General features: G+C 46.4%; 1 protein-coding gene across 1 annotated transcript in view; it reads left to right on the top strand.

The window, feature by feature from the left end:
* Positions 1-16381, top strand: part of bbs9 (Bardet-Biedl syndrome 9) — a gene marked incomplete at both ends in the record, with an annotated part of 588136 nt that overhangs the window by 130525 nt on the left and 441230 nt on the right. The window contains 4 exons of the mRNA XM_083636722.1: positions 12060-12241; positions 13173-13249; positions 13377-13430; positions 13586-13688. Coding sequence (XP_083492848.1) covers positions 12060-12241; positions 13173-13249; positions 13377-13430; positions 13586-13688 — 416 coding nt within the window. The remainder of the gene's footprint in view (positions 1-12059; positions 12242-13172; positions 13250-13376; positions 13431-13585; positions 13689-16381) is intronic.

Genomic DNA, 16381 nt, shown 5'->3' with positions numbered 1-16381 from the left:
TCGCACAAAAAAATGCTCATGATGTGTAAGGACCTTTAAGCACTGGAGTTCAAGCAGACACAGATGCAACTACCCCCTCACCACCTGATACAATCCTGAACAGTGTCTGCGAGATGTTTGAACGGCTGACAGAGCAGCGCTGGGCCATCACCGCTGTGCTGTCTAATCGGTCAGTGACCAAACTCTAAGAGGCAAGAGTTTTGGAGCTCAAAGTTGACAATGGCAGCTTATGATTTAGCACCTGTCTTGGAAGCCCTCGCTTGTAACACTGACGCTATGTCTGTCGAAAAAGAGGTCTCAATCCCAACGTTAATGACAGATGACAGAAATACAAACTAACCTGTTCCTAAACAGCGTGGGTGCCAGAAAGTGAGTTGTGAAAGAGGTCTCAGCAGCTGGTGTGGTAAGCGCTGAGTTATTGGTATGGATCTGTGACTATACAGAACTGATGTATAGTTTCTGATCTACAGAGAACTGAAGTATAGTTTCTGATCTACAGACAGAACTGAAGTATAGTTTCTGATCTACAGAGAACTGAAGTATAGTTTCTGATCTACAGACAGAACTGAAGTATAGTTTCTGATCTACAGATAACTGAAGTATTGTTTCTGATATACAGACAGAACTGAAGTATAGTTTCTGATCAACAGAAATAACTGAAGTATAGTTTCTGATCTACAGACAGCACTGAAGTATAGTTTCTGATCTACAGACAGAGGTGAAGTATAATTTCCGATCTACAGACAGAACTGAAGTATAGTTTCTGATCTACAGACATAGGTGAAGTATAATTTCTGATCCGCAGACAGAACTGAAGTATAGTTTCTGATCTACAGGCAGAACTGAAGTATAGTTTATGATCTACAGACAGAACTGAAGTATAGTTTCTGATCTACATACAGAACTGAAGTATAGTTTCTGATCTACAGACACAACTGACATATAGTGTCTGATCTACAGACACAACTGAAGTATAGTTTCTGAGCTATAGACAGAACTGAAGTATAGTTTCTGATCTACAGACACAACTGAAGTATAGTTTCTGAGCCACAGACAGAACTGAAGTATAGTTTCTGGTCTACAGACAGAACTGAAGTATAGTTTCTGATCTACAGACAGAACTGCCGTATAGTTTCTGATCTACAGACATAACTGAAGTATAATTTCTGAGCTACAGACAGAACTGAAGTATAGATCTATTTCAACCTCACTCAGACCGTCACCACGGTCTTAACACATTCACTGCCAACAGTTTTTTCCAATCAGTAGGTAGCTTCTGCCAAGGGTTTTTTTGAGGATTCTGGCTCATCTTTCAAGAGCCTAGTCCTAGCCTTTCTGCTAGGACTTTGTGAACACAAAATATCTCAAAAGAACTAATAGAATGTGTGCTTTCTCTGTCTAAAAGAGTTCGTTTTTATCATGTTCTGTTATGTAGGCATTAGCAGTTGAATACAGCATGGTTTCATAGATTTTCAGAGAGTTTTGAGATAAATAGATTTTTAGAACCACCTCACATGCCTGTGATTATGGGTGCCCTTGGGCAAGTGTGTATACTGTATTGTGTGTGTGTGTGTGTGTGTGTGTGTGTGTGTGTGTGTGTGTGTGTGTGTGTGTGTGTGTGTGTGTGTGCGTGCGTGCGTGCGTGCGTGCGTACACTTATTCCACAGTAAGCATAAGCTAAGAGAGAGAGAGAAAGAGAGAGAGAGAGAGACTAAACTACCGTAATAGTTTAGTTCAATATAACAGCACCCCCCCCCCCCCCCCCCTCTCCTGCAAACTCCTCCCCTCCGTGTGTGTTTCTCTGGGGCTCTGCAGGCAGAGTGTATGCCAGGCGAGTCTCTGCCGCCTAGATGGCGTTTCTGGGGTTTCCTTGGCGTTTCTGCGAGCTGGGATGTGAGCTGGGATGAGAGCTGGGATGAAGCTGCGTGCGATTCTGGGCTTTTGAGCTTTCTGCTGCGTGTGTTGCACCCAGAGTGTATTTTAGGAATCCCCCATGTTGTGCGCCAGCTCCAGCGCGAAAGCGAAAGCGTTTTCGCCACGTTTTCCTCACGCTTTTTTCTGCTGTTTTTGCTCGGGTTTCTCTAGTCTGGAGAGCACTGTCGCCAGTTAGTGGGTCGGTGGAATGGGTTGTACACGTTCGGTGGCTCCCATATTTTTATAGGAGACGTAGGGGGCTTGGATCCACGTCCCACCGTCAAAATTTTTTTTTTTTTTTTTGACGAGATAACTCGTCCACGGCAGTCAACCGTTGGATTTTTTTTGACGAGTTGACTCGTCCACGGCAGTGAACGTGTTAACAGTGAATGAATGCCATTCCTTCTACTTATCCTCGAGATTCTATATCAACAAAGTCATGTGACTGACCTTAGGAGGCTGGACCCGTAGGCGGAGCCTATAAATACACCTAGGTGTCCGCGCTGACTTCCTCTTTGCCTTTCTCGCTTAATCCAAGACCGGTAAGTACCGTGAATTTTCTTGACACTCCACTGCAGTCAATCCGTCACTTTGGTGCAGGCGCCTTGTGTCCCTGAGGATTGCAAGTGGTTTGTCTGGAAGTTTGGTAAGCTAACCTAGCCACATTAGAGGCATGGCAGAGTGTTTCATAAAGTGTTAACACATCTCCTTTCTAGGTGGCTTGATTGTTTGCACCTGGTTGATTAAGCAGGTAGAGAGTATTCTACAGCTAGTAAGAGAGTTGGTAAGTGAACTACTATTGTTCTAACCTATCTTTTTCCAGGTAAGCATAGAAAATCTGAGTGGATTTTCTGTTTGTCTTTCCCCAGGTGCTTGCTGTTCGCAGTGAGTGGGGTTTGTTGGGCCTTCGAGTCTTCCAACTCTAGGTTGTGTTTTAAGTATTAATTAATTGAATTAATTAATTAATTGTTTATCCATTTATTAAAATAATAATAATAATAATAAAATAAATAAAAGGGGAAGATATATAACCTAGGCCCCCCCCCCCCCCCTCCAATATCAGAAAGGTGCTGGTTGGCCTTGGTGCCTTCTCCTCATTCAGGCTATTCGTAGTCGGTTGGAGAATGGCCTCTCAAGCATGTCGCCTTTGTGATGAGCCTATGGACCCCTGTGATGGCCACCGTGAGTGTCCCCCCTGCCTGGGGTTGGCACATGTGATGGAGGATGTTGAAAGCCCATGCGGGGCTGCTATGGAGCTTTCTCTGGAGGAGCGGCGTAGAAGAGCCAAGCGACTGAAACAGTCTGCGGGGAGTACAGAAACAGCTCTGCATCCAGAGGCCCAGTCGAGTGATGGCAGACGCTCTTCTAGAGGGTGGGGCAGGAGGCACAGATATGAGCACTCTCCTGAACGTGGTCCTGATGAAGAGAGGAGAAAAGAGCGGAGACTTGCTCGTAAGAGGCCGCATGCTGCAGAAGATGACACCCAGCTGAACATTCTGACAGCTATTCAAAGTCTATCAGACAGACTATCTAAGGTAGAGGATCAGCGCTCTGTCTCTGACACAGCAGAGTCACGAGACCAGAGAGAAGAGTTACCTCTGTCCTCCCATAGTGGGCTGCCGTCATATCAGCGTGAGAGGCTGGATCACCTGGATGCCCTCTCGTTGTATGCGTCGGAGGATGGCAGACTCAGGTCCTCACTGCGTGGCACAGAGTCGAGTCATGGCAGTGATGGTGGCAATGGGATCTCACCCACTGATATTGTATCAAAGTGTTTGACTGCAGCCAAGATTGTGGGGCTGAACGTGCCGGTGGAGACTCCACCCCCAGTAGATGGGGTCTGGGCTGGTATTTCCTGGTCCCAACCATCAGTTTTGATCCCAGCAGCTCCAGATTATCTGCACATGCTCAGAAAGACATGGGACAATCCTACTGCTGTACTGCAGTTCAATGCTGGGTGTCGCAGGCTGGCGAGGCCCCAGTATGGACCCGAGACTGGGCTGGCGGACATGCCACCAGTTGAAAGGGAGATGGCGGCATTGACATCGCTGGGTCCTGAGTGAGTGACTACTAACCCTCGTTGCCCAGTTGGAGAATGTCAGAAGACAGACATATTGGTGTGTCGTTCTTACAATGCTGCTACGCGAGCAGCCCAGTCGGGCAATGCTCTGGCTATTTTGTTGGCGGCTTTTAGAAAGACAGTCAACTGACGTATAGTTTCGTATAGTTTATAGTATAGAAATGGAAGGTGTTCTCCAGCTGGTGTCGCAATCGGCAGCTAGACCCAGCCACCTGCCATGTTCAAGAGAGTCTTCGCTTCCTCCAGTCACTCTTCGAAGCAGGGAGGGCATCTAGCACTATAAAGTGTATGCAGCCGCCATTTCCAGCTTCCATGAAGCGGTGGATGGAGCGTCACTTGGGAGACACCGCTTGGTGTCAGAGTTTATTAAGGGCACATACCGTCTGCGGCCAGGCAGGGTGCTGAGAGCTCCATCATGCGATCTCACCTTGGTGTTGCGATCACTGACTCAGGCTCCTTATGAGCCTATGGAGCAAGCAGATTTTAAGTCCCTCTCTCATAAGACGCTGTGTCTCTTAGCGATGTGCTCAGCGAAAAGAGTAAGTGAGTTACACGCTTTATCTGTGAGTGAGCAGTGTTTGAGGTGGAAGGCTGACAACACTGGGGTGTCACTGTGGCCCAATCCCTCGTTCCTCCCCAAGGTTGTGAACTTCCAGATGGTGAACCAAGTGATTTAAATCAGCTCATTTCAGCCTGGGCCGGCCTCTGCTGTGGGCAACATAGACCTGCAAACATTGTGTCCAGTAAGGGTGTTAAGGGCTTACATGGCACGCACTCAGTCCCTGAGGCACTCACACTCACAGCTGTTTGTCTGTTACGGGGGTAACAAACTGGGCTTTCCCGTGTCTAAACAACGGTTATCACATTGGGTGGTCGACACAATTTCTCATGCCTACGATGGGCGGGACCTTCCTGTCCCTAGTAATGTGGTGGCACATTCTACTAGGAGTATGGCCACTTCCTGGGCTGCTTTAACAGGGGTGTCTATTGCAGAGATCTGTGCAGCAGCATCATGGAGTGCTCCATGCCCTTTTGCTCGATTTTACAGGGTCAACGTGGCGGCACCGGCACCGTTGGGCGCTGCTGTACTGTCAGCTGCTGGACGGAGAGGTGACTGCGTGGAGTCCTCCGTTCCTGGCGACCCTGATGGTATGAGTCATCCACTGTTAAGACCGTGGTGACGGTCTGAGTGAGGTCGAAATAGATCGTAAGTTATGACTATAACTATGGATCTACAGTATGAGACCGAACGATGACCGTCACCATCTCTTGTCGCTAGGAATGGGCTGAGGCGTTCCAGGCAAGAGAAAGTTGGCGCGGACACCTAGGTGTATTTATAGGCTCCGCCTATGGGTCCAGCCTCCTAAGGTCAGTCACATGACTTTGTTGATATAGAATCTCGAGGTTAAGTACAAGGAATGGCATTCATTCACTGTTAAGACCGTGGTGACGGTCATCGTTCGGTCTCATAGATCCATAGTTATAGTCACAACTTACGTTTCTAAGGAATGGACAGGAGGGAGAGTACAGAAAACTGATTCAGTCCTTCAGCGACTGGAACAATAACAACTGTCTCCAGCTGAATGCCTCCAAGACCAGGGAAATGGTGGTTGACTTGCGTAGGTCTAAGCCCCCTCTTCCTCACCCAGTCAACATCTGTGGGGTGGACATTGAGGGGGTGGAGACCTACAAATACCTGGGAGTACTTCTGGACAGCAAGCTGGACTGGTCGCAGAACACAGACGCTACAGGAAGGGGCAGAGCCGGCTCTTCTTCCTAAGGAGGCTGAGGTCCTTCGATGTGTGCAGTGAAATGCTGCACATGTTTTACAGATCGGTGGTGGCTAGTGTCCTCTTCTACGCTGCAACCTGCTGGGGAAGCAGCGGTAAGGAGAAGGACACTGGTCGGCTGGATAAGCTTGTGAAGAAGGCTGGCTCAGTCCTCGGTAGAAGGCTGGACTCCGTGGGGACTGTGGTGGAGAGAGGCATACACCGCAAGGTGCAGGCCATAATGGACAACACCAGCCATCCTCTCCACACCACCCTGACAGGCCAGAGAAGCAGTGGTAGTGGTCGGCTCCTCTCACTACGCTGCAGGACGGAACGCTTCAGGAGGTCCTTTGTCCCCACAGCCATCAGACTGTACAACTCTGCCAGGGGCAGGGCCTCATGACCTGACTGGACTCTGGTGCAATTTATTAATTAATTGCATTACATGCGTGGACTTTTTACTGCACTATCGGACTTTTTAATAATATAATTTTTATTGGCACTTTTTATCCGATGTCTTTTTTATGCTTTTATCTATTTTTAAGATAACACTGCATGGTTTTAACCTCTGTGTGCACTTTATTCCTCTCTTCTAATGTGTCTTGTCATTTTAATCTGTGTTTTATATGTTTTTTTATCAGACTGTATGAGCTGCTTGGACACCCGAATTTCCCCAAGGGGATCAATTATCTATATATCTATCTATCTATCTATCTATCTATCTATCTATCTATCTATCTATCTATCTATCTATCTATCTATCTTCTGATCTACAGACAGAACTGAAGTATAGTTTCTGTTCCACATATAGAACGGAAGTATAGTTTCTGATCTACAGACATAACTGAGCTACAACTTGCTGATCGACTTGTTAGTGCTCTCATTGTGTTGTGTTGTATAGTATTTTACTGTTTGTTGAGACTCCAGTACAATGTGGGAAGTTTGAGTAATTCTTGTGCGATGTGTCCGGTGTTCACGGCAAGACCGGTCTCTCCGCAGCATTTCACGGTAAATGCGGTAACAGCTCAGTGTTCACGGAGAGCTGTCAGTTTGTTGAGTAGAATACTTCCCTCATCAACCATGAGCCAATCATACAGTACCCCTAATTGCTGAGGCCTCTGCAGAGTTGCATTTTTTGAGAGGAGTGGCAGATAGCAGAGCGTCCAGACTCTAATGAAGGATTCATTGGTGCTGGTTACAGGCTAGACTAGGGCTGCATAATTAATCAAATTGCAATGGAAATCGCAATATGGCAATATGGTGCAATATCCAAATCGCAGGACGCTGCAATTATTTGATCAAGGTCAAATGTATCACAACATAGCATTAAATGAAGCATTGTGGCGCTACAGAGATGCCCCGCCTACAAATCATATTCTCCAGACGTAAGGCAACATGCTTGTTTGGTACAGAACCCAGGAAAAAGCACATCACATTTTTCACACATATGTCAGTATAATCACAATGTTGTTGTTGTTGTTGTTGTTGTTCATTCATTCAGTCATATTCTATGTCAGTGGCTTTATATAGGGCTTATGCTAAAGAGAACTTTATACACAACATAGCCTATTAACTAACGTTGTACAGGGAGAGCATCAGCCCTGCTGAACAGCTGTGCATTTACCATAGGTTGAATTTTTTATGCATCAGAATAAACAAGAAGACAATTTTGTGGTAGCCTACAGTAGGCTACGTTATACACAAGACAATACAACAAACAATACTGTAATAAACCAGCCCGGTAAGGGCTCTGTCGGAGACCAAACAACACACAACTCGAGAATATGAGGAAAATATAGATACAGCTTTATTTTGTACAATGAGGACTTAAAAGTAACTGAGGGAATCACAGGGAGAAACACGGGTTTCCAAATGTCACTGGGAGAGAGAGCCTATCCCCCTGTCGTAAGGCAGAAGCACTTCACACTGACAAGAGAAATCACTGCAAATGCACAAGCGATAGGATTACGCACAGCACAGCACTCGTAAAAAGGTGGCACGCAAAGCGTGCAATAAGTATAGGTTACTCCGCAACAGGTTTCCACACTAGGAGGGGCTACCCCAAAACGCCCGGGTCAAACATGTCAAACAGGGACAGTGGGACGACCCCCACCCACAGGTAATCTGGCCACCCAGTGAAACCTCCCAGCTTTTCCTCTCCGTTACGCGTGCCCAAGGGCAAGGCGGGTAGGGAAAACACACAATAAATACAGTAGGCCTAAATGAAATAATAAGTAAGGGTTAAAAACTTAACTCGCCCAGCTGGCGAGACCCTCCCCCGGGGTCAAGGCTTTATGGCACCGTCCGACTCCTCGGGACACAGTAGCTTTTAGTCGGCGGTGCTGGCAGCGCAGGCGGCGGGCCCAACGCTGGACATAGGCTGGAGAGCGGTGCGACTCACTCGGCTATGAAGTCCCCGGCCCTGTCTGTCTACAGGGGCATCCCCCTATCTCGCTATCATCATCACCGGCAGCGCTAACCACTGCGAATGACAGCCTCCGCCCAAGAGTGTAGCCCACGTTAACACACGCTCCCCAGCAACACTGAGAGATCAGCAGGCCCATGTTAACACAAGCTCCCCAGCAACAATGAGAGATCAGCAGGCTCTGTCATTTAACCCCATCATCACAGCCACAACCGGCCGGAGGCAATCGGCTCAGTCGGTCTGTGATTGCACAACACACCCTCCCCAAGAATCATCTCCCACAGCAGGTGTACCACAATACAATACAATCATTCTCAAATCCACTTGACATCGGATGAATCACTCATATACTAACAGCAAATACGGTTTATTGACGTCTAAACACTATAAACTGTTACCCTCTGCTGACTATGTGTTTTTGCGCCTCCTGGTGGGTGAAAACAGAAGTAAAAAAATATCGGCACCGCAGCAGCGCCGCGCTTTGCACGCAGGACAGTCGCGGTGCATTGGTCCCACTTTGGCTGGCTGCATCTGTATGGACACCCGACCAAGCCAGGGGTGGATACAAACCTGCGACCCTCGTATTGTTAGCCAGGGAATCTACCGCTACGCCAGACGCCCACCATATATCATCTTTACTGTTGCATAGGACTATTTCAGAATCTACAACTCTCTCCATCTCTCTCTCTCTCAGTCTCTCTTTGTGGTCGGAGCCCATTTTCTTTCAGGGTTATGGGGGGGAGCATGTGTGCGTGTGAGAGTTATCGTTTTTATGAATGTGTGCATGTTTCTGCCGCAGTTGATCATGTGTCTGTGTATGAATGTGTGATTTCATCTGTGTGTGTGTATATGTGTGTGTGTGTGTGTGTGTGTGTGTGTGTGTGTGTGTGTGTGTGTGTTTCCGCAGCAGTTAAAGTGAATGTTTTATGCCCCCTCAGACGCCCTCCTGTGCAGGTGTGGAGCCGACCGCTGCTCTGGACCTGAACTCTGTGTGTGTGTGTGTGTGTGTGTGTGTGTGTGTGTGTGTGTGTTTTACCGCCTCACTGGCCTGGAACCACAACACATCTGCAACCAGTTAATGTGCGCGCACACACATACACACACACTATTGCATCACCATGCATTTCCTTTCTCTTAGCCTCTCTCCATATCACAAACCTGACTTGGTTTAAAACACTTGGCCCTCACTCTGTGTTTTACAGCACAATACACTGTGAAGCACTAAACTACCAATGCAACCATAAGGTGAAAACAATGCATCATCATCATCATCATCATCATCATCATCCTCAACCACGTATCCGGGATGCGGGTTGCGGAGGTAGCAGTTCCAGCAGGGAACCCCAAACTTACTTTCCTTTCCCTGGCCACATTAGCCACCTCTGACTGGGGGATCGTGAGGCGTTCTCAGGCCAGCGTGGAGATATAATCTCCACCTAGCTCCTCGGTCTTCCCCATGGTCTCCTCCCAGCTGGACGTGCCACACCTCCCTATGGAGGGGACTAGGTGGCATTCTTACTAGGGCTGGGTTAAAGAAATCGATATATCGATATTGAATCGATATTCATGTGAAGGAACAAATATCGATATATAAATCCCAGTATAGATTGCATTTTACAATTATTATTTTTTTCTTTTTTTAATAAACATAGGCTATAATAGTATAGGCTGTGTGTGGTAGTTAAAACATAGTTTCAAGTTGACGTTGAAACAAAAACATAAATACTGTAGGCTACATGTGCATTGTGCATGCACCATGAGCCAGATGTACAGACCTCAAATCTGTGCACTATAATGTTTGTGAACTGGAAATGTTCATGAGCTGTATTTAATTTGATTTAATTTGATTTACAAAGCATTTATACTTTATGAAACACTGTTTACAACATGCTGCTGTTCAATGATTCTGTTGTATAGTGGAAATCTAAATTTGTTCTCACAGAATTGTAAAGAAAGAGACAGAAGACTGTAAAGAAAGATAAGATGTTGAATGACTATGTTGGTCATGTTTAAATAAAAAAGAATTACATGATGCAACTGCTTGCTTTATGGTAAATTCTTAATGTAAAATATTAATATTTTTTAATAATGCACCAGGTTAGAGGGTTCCTTGTACAATTTACAGCATTAGTTCTTTGAGAATCTCAAAGCAAAACTGGTATTGTAACTAAAATATCGATATCGTATCGTATCAGAAATCGTATCGACTTGGGACCTTGTGTATCGGAATCGTATCGTATTGGGAAGTCAGTGGCGATACCCAGCCCTAATCCTTACCAGATGCCCGAACCACCTCAACTGGCTCCTTTCTACGTGAATGAGCAGCGGCTCTACTCCGAGTCCCTCACGGATGACTGAGCTTCTCACCTTATTAAGGGAGGTGCCAGCCACCCTCCTGAGAAAACCCATTTCAGCCACTTGTATCCGCGATTGTGTTCTTTCGGTCATGACCCCATCCTTCATGACCAGAGGTGAGGGGAGGAACGAAGATCGACCGATAGATCGAGGGCTTTGCTTTCTGGCTCAGCTCTCTTTTTGTCACGACGGCATGGTAAAGCGAACGCAATACCACTCCTGCTGCACCGATTTCCGGCCCTCACTGTTGTTCCCTCACCCGAGAACAAGACCCAGAGATACTTGAACTCCTTCACTTAGGGTAAGGAATCATTCCCTACCTGAAGTAGACAATCCACTGATTTCCTGCTGAGAACCATGGCGTCAGATTTAGAGGTACTGATCCTCATCCCAGCCATTTCACACTCGGCTGCGAACCGATCCAGTGAGTGCTGAAGGTCCCAGACCGATGATGCCATCAGGACCACATCGTCCGCGAAAAGCAGCGATGCAATCCTCAGTCTACCGAACTGCAACCCCTCCCTCCCACAACTACGCCTCAAAATCCTGTCCATTAATATCACAAACAGGATAGGTGACAAGGCGCAGCCCTGGCGGAGGCCAACCCCCACCTGGAACGAATCGAGAACCCGGACACAGCTCTCGCTTTGGGACTACAGAGATTGGATGGACCTGAGTAGTGATCCCCTTACCCCATACTTCCGCAGCACCTCCCACAGTATCCCCCGGGGAACCCGGTCATAAGCCTTCTCCAAATCCACAAAACACATGCAGACCCGATGGGCAACACTCCCAGGCCCCCTCCAGGATCCTTGCGAGAGTAAAGAGCTGGTCCATTGTTGCACGATTGCAGGATGGAATCCGCATTGTTCTTCTTCAATCCGAGGTTTGACTACAGGCCGGACCTCCTTTCCCCGGGAGGCTGAGTAATGTGAAATCAAATCAACACAAGTTTCACAAACAGATGCAGAGAGTATAACGAGAGAGAGAGAGAGAGAGAAGGCATAACCCATTAAAACAATGTAACATTTTGTTACATCAGACTTCATTTATACGATAAACTTTTTGTTATTCATTATCAGTTAGTTTTTAGAATTAGAATGTTGTTGCTTTTTCCCCCTCTTTCATATTGTTTCATTTTTGTTAATGCAAATGGCAGTCTACAGCTTGTGCACACAATATACTGCAAATTTAAAAAAAGTCATTTTGAAATCAATAAATCATCCAGCCAAGTAATTGTTGTTTCATGGGCCTTTTTCACAGCAGCCATTTTGTGTCTAAAAGGCAGGGTAAACTCAAGTGCAACCTAAACATTGAGGGCCCCAGCACTGGAACACCTAAATGGATTAGATGTTGGAAACCCTTCGATGATGTTTTGGTTGCCCCTGTGTTTACCCTGCCTTTTAGACACAAAATCACTGCCATGAAAAAAGGTCAATTGGTATAAACCCCCGCAGATATTTCACTTTTTTCCATCTTGAAGTAGTAGTAGTTTCATCCTGTGCCTTATTTTCAGGGAGCTGAAGGGGGTGGTGGTGACCCTGAGTTCAGATGGTCACCTGCAGTGCTCCTACATGGGGACGGACCCCTCCTTCTTCTCCACGCCCAAGGTGGATGCCCGGGAGGCCGACTACGAGCAAGTGGAGGCCGAGATGAAGAAGCTGCAGAGATACATCAGAGAGGCCACCAGGACTCAGGGTAGGACAATATAAACATCACACAGGCCACCAGGACTCAGTGTAGGACAGGAGAAACAGAGATCACTGGAGCTTACTAGACATTTCAATTTCCAATATCTTTCAGCCCTAACATGTATACAATCCTGATTGATTCAATCAAAGTCTTGATAGATTAATGTTTGGTCCAGCTAAAATACTAAGAAAAACCTCCTCTATTACCCATCAACTCAACTAAGTTTGTGTTTATTGCATAACCAGTTACAAGGGATATGTAAGGAGCCTGGTAATACCATGCCTACTTATTTGCCAGTGGCAATGATCCAATAATATAATATAATTTACCATATATTTACCAGGGGCTGTAAAAGGTAGTATTGCCCATTGTAGATTCCAGGTGGGGGGTGGGGGGGGCAGTTACCTTGGTTCCAGTCAGATGCAGGTTAGCAGTGATCTGGTACATGGAGACAGCTGTTTCATAGTAATAAAGTCAAGATGCATGTTAAGACTTTTGCTGGTAGAATAGTCCCATTTGGGGTATGGAGTAAATCTTTGGTTTGAATTGTCTGCTGGTTTAAATGGTTCCTAACCTTTTTTGGCTTCATTACCCCCTTTCCCTGAGTTCTGAATCCAAGCACCCCCTTTACCCGACTACAACATTTTGCTTAGACAACTGCAAGAGAAGAACTACAGCATACGATGCAATGAATGAATGATAACCCACCTTTTGAAGAATATAACGTTACACAATAAGAACTGGAGTGAAAGAGTTGCAATTAGTGCCTCCTGAGCAGATTTATTATATTGTTTCATTTATTTTCACGAGTTATCCTTACATTGTACGCGTACCCCAGTGTGGGAACCATTGGTTTAAAGGGACATTTTGACAAGTTCACCCCCAAATGGCTGTGGGGTGTTTTGGAGTGAAAGGCCTCCTCTCTTCTTCCCCTCAGACATCCTGCCTAAAGCCGACGCCCAGAACGACCTGACTGTCACAGCTGCTGTCTCCTCCAGCATGGACCGGCCATCGGTATGTACGCACACACATGCACGCACACGCACACTCACACTCACGCGCGCACACACACACACACACACACACACACACACATACAGGCTCTTCACTCTATCTTCTCTCTCTCTCTCTCTCTCCACAGCAAGCTCTGATCCACGACATCTATGGTCTGCCTGTCCCCTCCGTCACCGTCGAGGTAAGTTGCGGTCGCACCCTGATGACATCACATAATGCCATCAAGACCAAAATGCCATCCAAGGATGCTACAACTTAAACTGATTTCTCCTCTTCTCTCCTCTCCTCTCCTCTCCTCTCTCCTCTCTCTCGGTCCCTCTCTCTCTCTCTCTCCAGGTGAAGGTGAAATCCAGTGGTGTGCTGCAGGCATCTAAACTGACCGTCAGTGTCCAGCCTCCTCTGTCCGTCACTCAGGATCAATTTGTCCTGGAGCCCCTGGGTCAGTGTATAACACCATGAAAAAAACTGTGTGTGTGTGTGTGTGTATATACACATATATACATATATATATATGTGTATATACACATACACACACACACACACACACACACACACACATACACACACGTGTGCATTTAGAAGTGCAAACATACATTTACTGAGTGTGTAATGCAAACCTTTTGGTGGAGGCTTTTATTCAAAGTGCATTGCAGTAACATGAAATAATACATTTTACATCCCCATTGGGAATTAAACCCCTAACCCCGGCAGTGGAAATGCCTTGCTCTACCTATTGATCTACACATGGAATGAACCTCCAAACCCTGGCAGTGTTGGAGTGTGATCACACCTACCTACAGTCTGAACTATAGTGGAAAAGTTGACTGTTGCATTTTTGTATTTGGTTCATTTAGGTTCACAAACTTCACACTGACCAATTACAAGGGAACCAGGGGCTCTATCGTTGCATCGGCCTATGAACTGCGCCCAACGCCAGACGCAGCCCAGAGTAGTGGGCGTGGACCAGCGCACTCGATATTTTGGTATCGGCGCTACACGCAGCCTTAAGCATTGCAACCACGCCTTTTAAGCGTAAAATTATGCACTATCTGCTCATTGGGGAAGTGCAGTAAACAAATCACATGCTTCACTTTTCAGCTCCAATTCCATGGAGTGATCCAGTCCGGCTTCAGAAAAGCAGAGGGCTCTGATCTCCCCCCCTCCCTTTTATCCCCTCTGTCTGTCTCCATATATAGGCTATTATTCCATATTATTCTCAAACCAATCTAACTGCAGTTTAAATACTGCAAGCATGTAAATACGCTACACTATAGCAAGATCAAAGTGAAAAGAATGTTCTAAACGCATCAGCTAGAAAAATATAGCCTATCCCTATGATGAGATTAGATTGGTGAAAGTTTGTCCAGAATGATATCGTTTTGCTACCTTTTCTTCTTCCCTGCCGCACAGGTAGGATGATGCACATAAATATAGCCTACATTATGTAAAGTCATTGCATAAATGTGTTTTTATTGTAAAACTAAAATGTGAAGTAGAGCCAATTTATTGGAGCGGACATCACAGTAGGACATGACAGTAGAACCGCGTTACACTGTCACTCATCTAAATCACGTTAAATCTGCAAGGGATATATATAGCCCCAATATGACATATATGTTTCACATAGGGTGGTGTTTTCATTTCGATGTTTTATTTGGTCCAATATTGAAATGTTCTACAATTGCAGGTTGTGTTAACATTACACATTATTTAGATCTACCTTTATATCTATTTCGGCTCATTTGGTTGCAATTTATTAGCGAAATGGATTAGCCCAATGCATGCTGGGGGATTTCACATGTGTGGCTGTTGCAGGGGAGCCAGGCAGTGAATGTTTGGCCAGAATGATCTCGTCAGAATGATCTCGCCTTCACTGCACAGGTAGGATGATGCAACAGCCTCTCTGAATGTCACCGCCTCAAAACTGTCATGTTAGAAAAAACGCTCATGTTGTTATACTATGTACGGTATAACAACTTCTTTTTTCTATCGGACTTGTGTTGTGTCTGTCTGAGCGAGGGAGTCAGAGAGAGAGAGAACCGGCAAACTTTTTTTCAAGCAGTCGTATTGTGCCTGTCAGACTGATGAGCAAGAGAGAGGGAGTGACACAGAGAAGGGGGACAGAGGAGAGGCAGAGGAGCGCTCTGCGCAACCGGCGCACTGAATAGGCCTGGTTTTCAAAAGCGCAAAGCGCTAAATTAACACCAGGAGGGAAGATATCATTAGGCCGGTATTTAAGGCTGAAACGCCCATTCTGGCCTATTCTGGGACTGCGCCACGCCTATTTCGCGTAAAGCGCATTTCGGGGCCTAATGCCATGTTGCTATCTTCCCGAGGCAGGCGCAAGGCGTGTTTTTTTGCGTTTAAGGCCAGTTTCTGCGCCTAAGGCCTGTGGGAAAATAGAGAATAGGTCTTTGAAACAAAAGTCACATGACTCACAAGTAGGTTGTCTATAGACCCAACAGCAACCGTTTTGAGGTGGTAAAGCAGGAAGTGAAGCAGTTGTAACTGATACCCTTAACACATTGAGTGCCAGCGACGCCATATGGCGTCATTAGAAATTTACCGTAGGCTGCCAGCGACGCCAAATGGCGTCAGTAACTCCAAATTGTTTTTTTGACGGGGGGGTGTCGATCTAAGCTTCTTACATCGCCTCTTACAATATTGTAGCTATTGGAGGTCTATAACCTATTTTACAAACCCCATTAGGTGGCGACAGCACTCTCCTGATAAGAGAAAGTGGAGCCAAACACAGAAGAAGTCGCTGGGGAAAAAGGAAATCGCATCGCATCCGTCCGTATGCATCGACATGCCTGAAACCAAACGCCAGCTGTGCCCGCAGCAGCTGCATCCGCTGTCACAACTGAGCACCTCCGTGTCCTTCTGCGACAGCACATTCGCATAATCACCTTATTATTCTCAACTGGAAGCATTGTGGCCCGTGACAAACACACGCGGAACCAAAAAGCTGGATGTCGCGCACCATTCACTGTGTGTGCAGCAGCAGAGAGCCACCATAAGACACACCCAGGAGGAGGCGTGTGCAGTTGAAGGGGGGGGGGGGCACGCAGAGCACGCAGAGCAGCATACACTTCACCCAGACAGACCCAGACATCAGAAAATTAGCTTCAG

Source organism: Poromitra crassiceps (assembly GCF_964638095.1).
Source record: "Poromitra crassiceps genome assembly, chromosome: 1".
Classification (NCBI taxonomy): Eukaryota; Metazoa; Chordata; class Actinopteri; order Beryciformes; family Melamphaidae; genus Poromitra; species Poromitra crassiceps.
The sequence above is the reverse complement of the archived record's forward strand: the minus strand, read 5'-3'. Positions and strand labels throughout refer to the sequence as shown.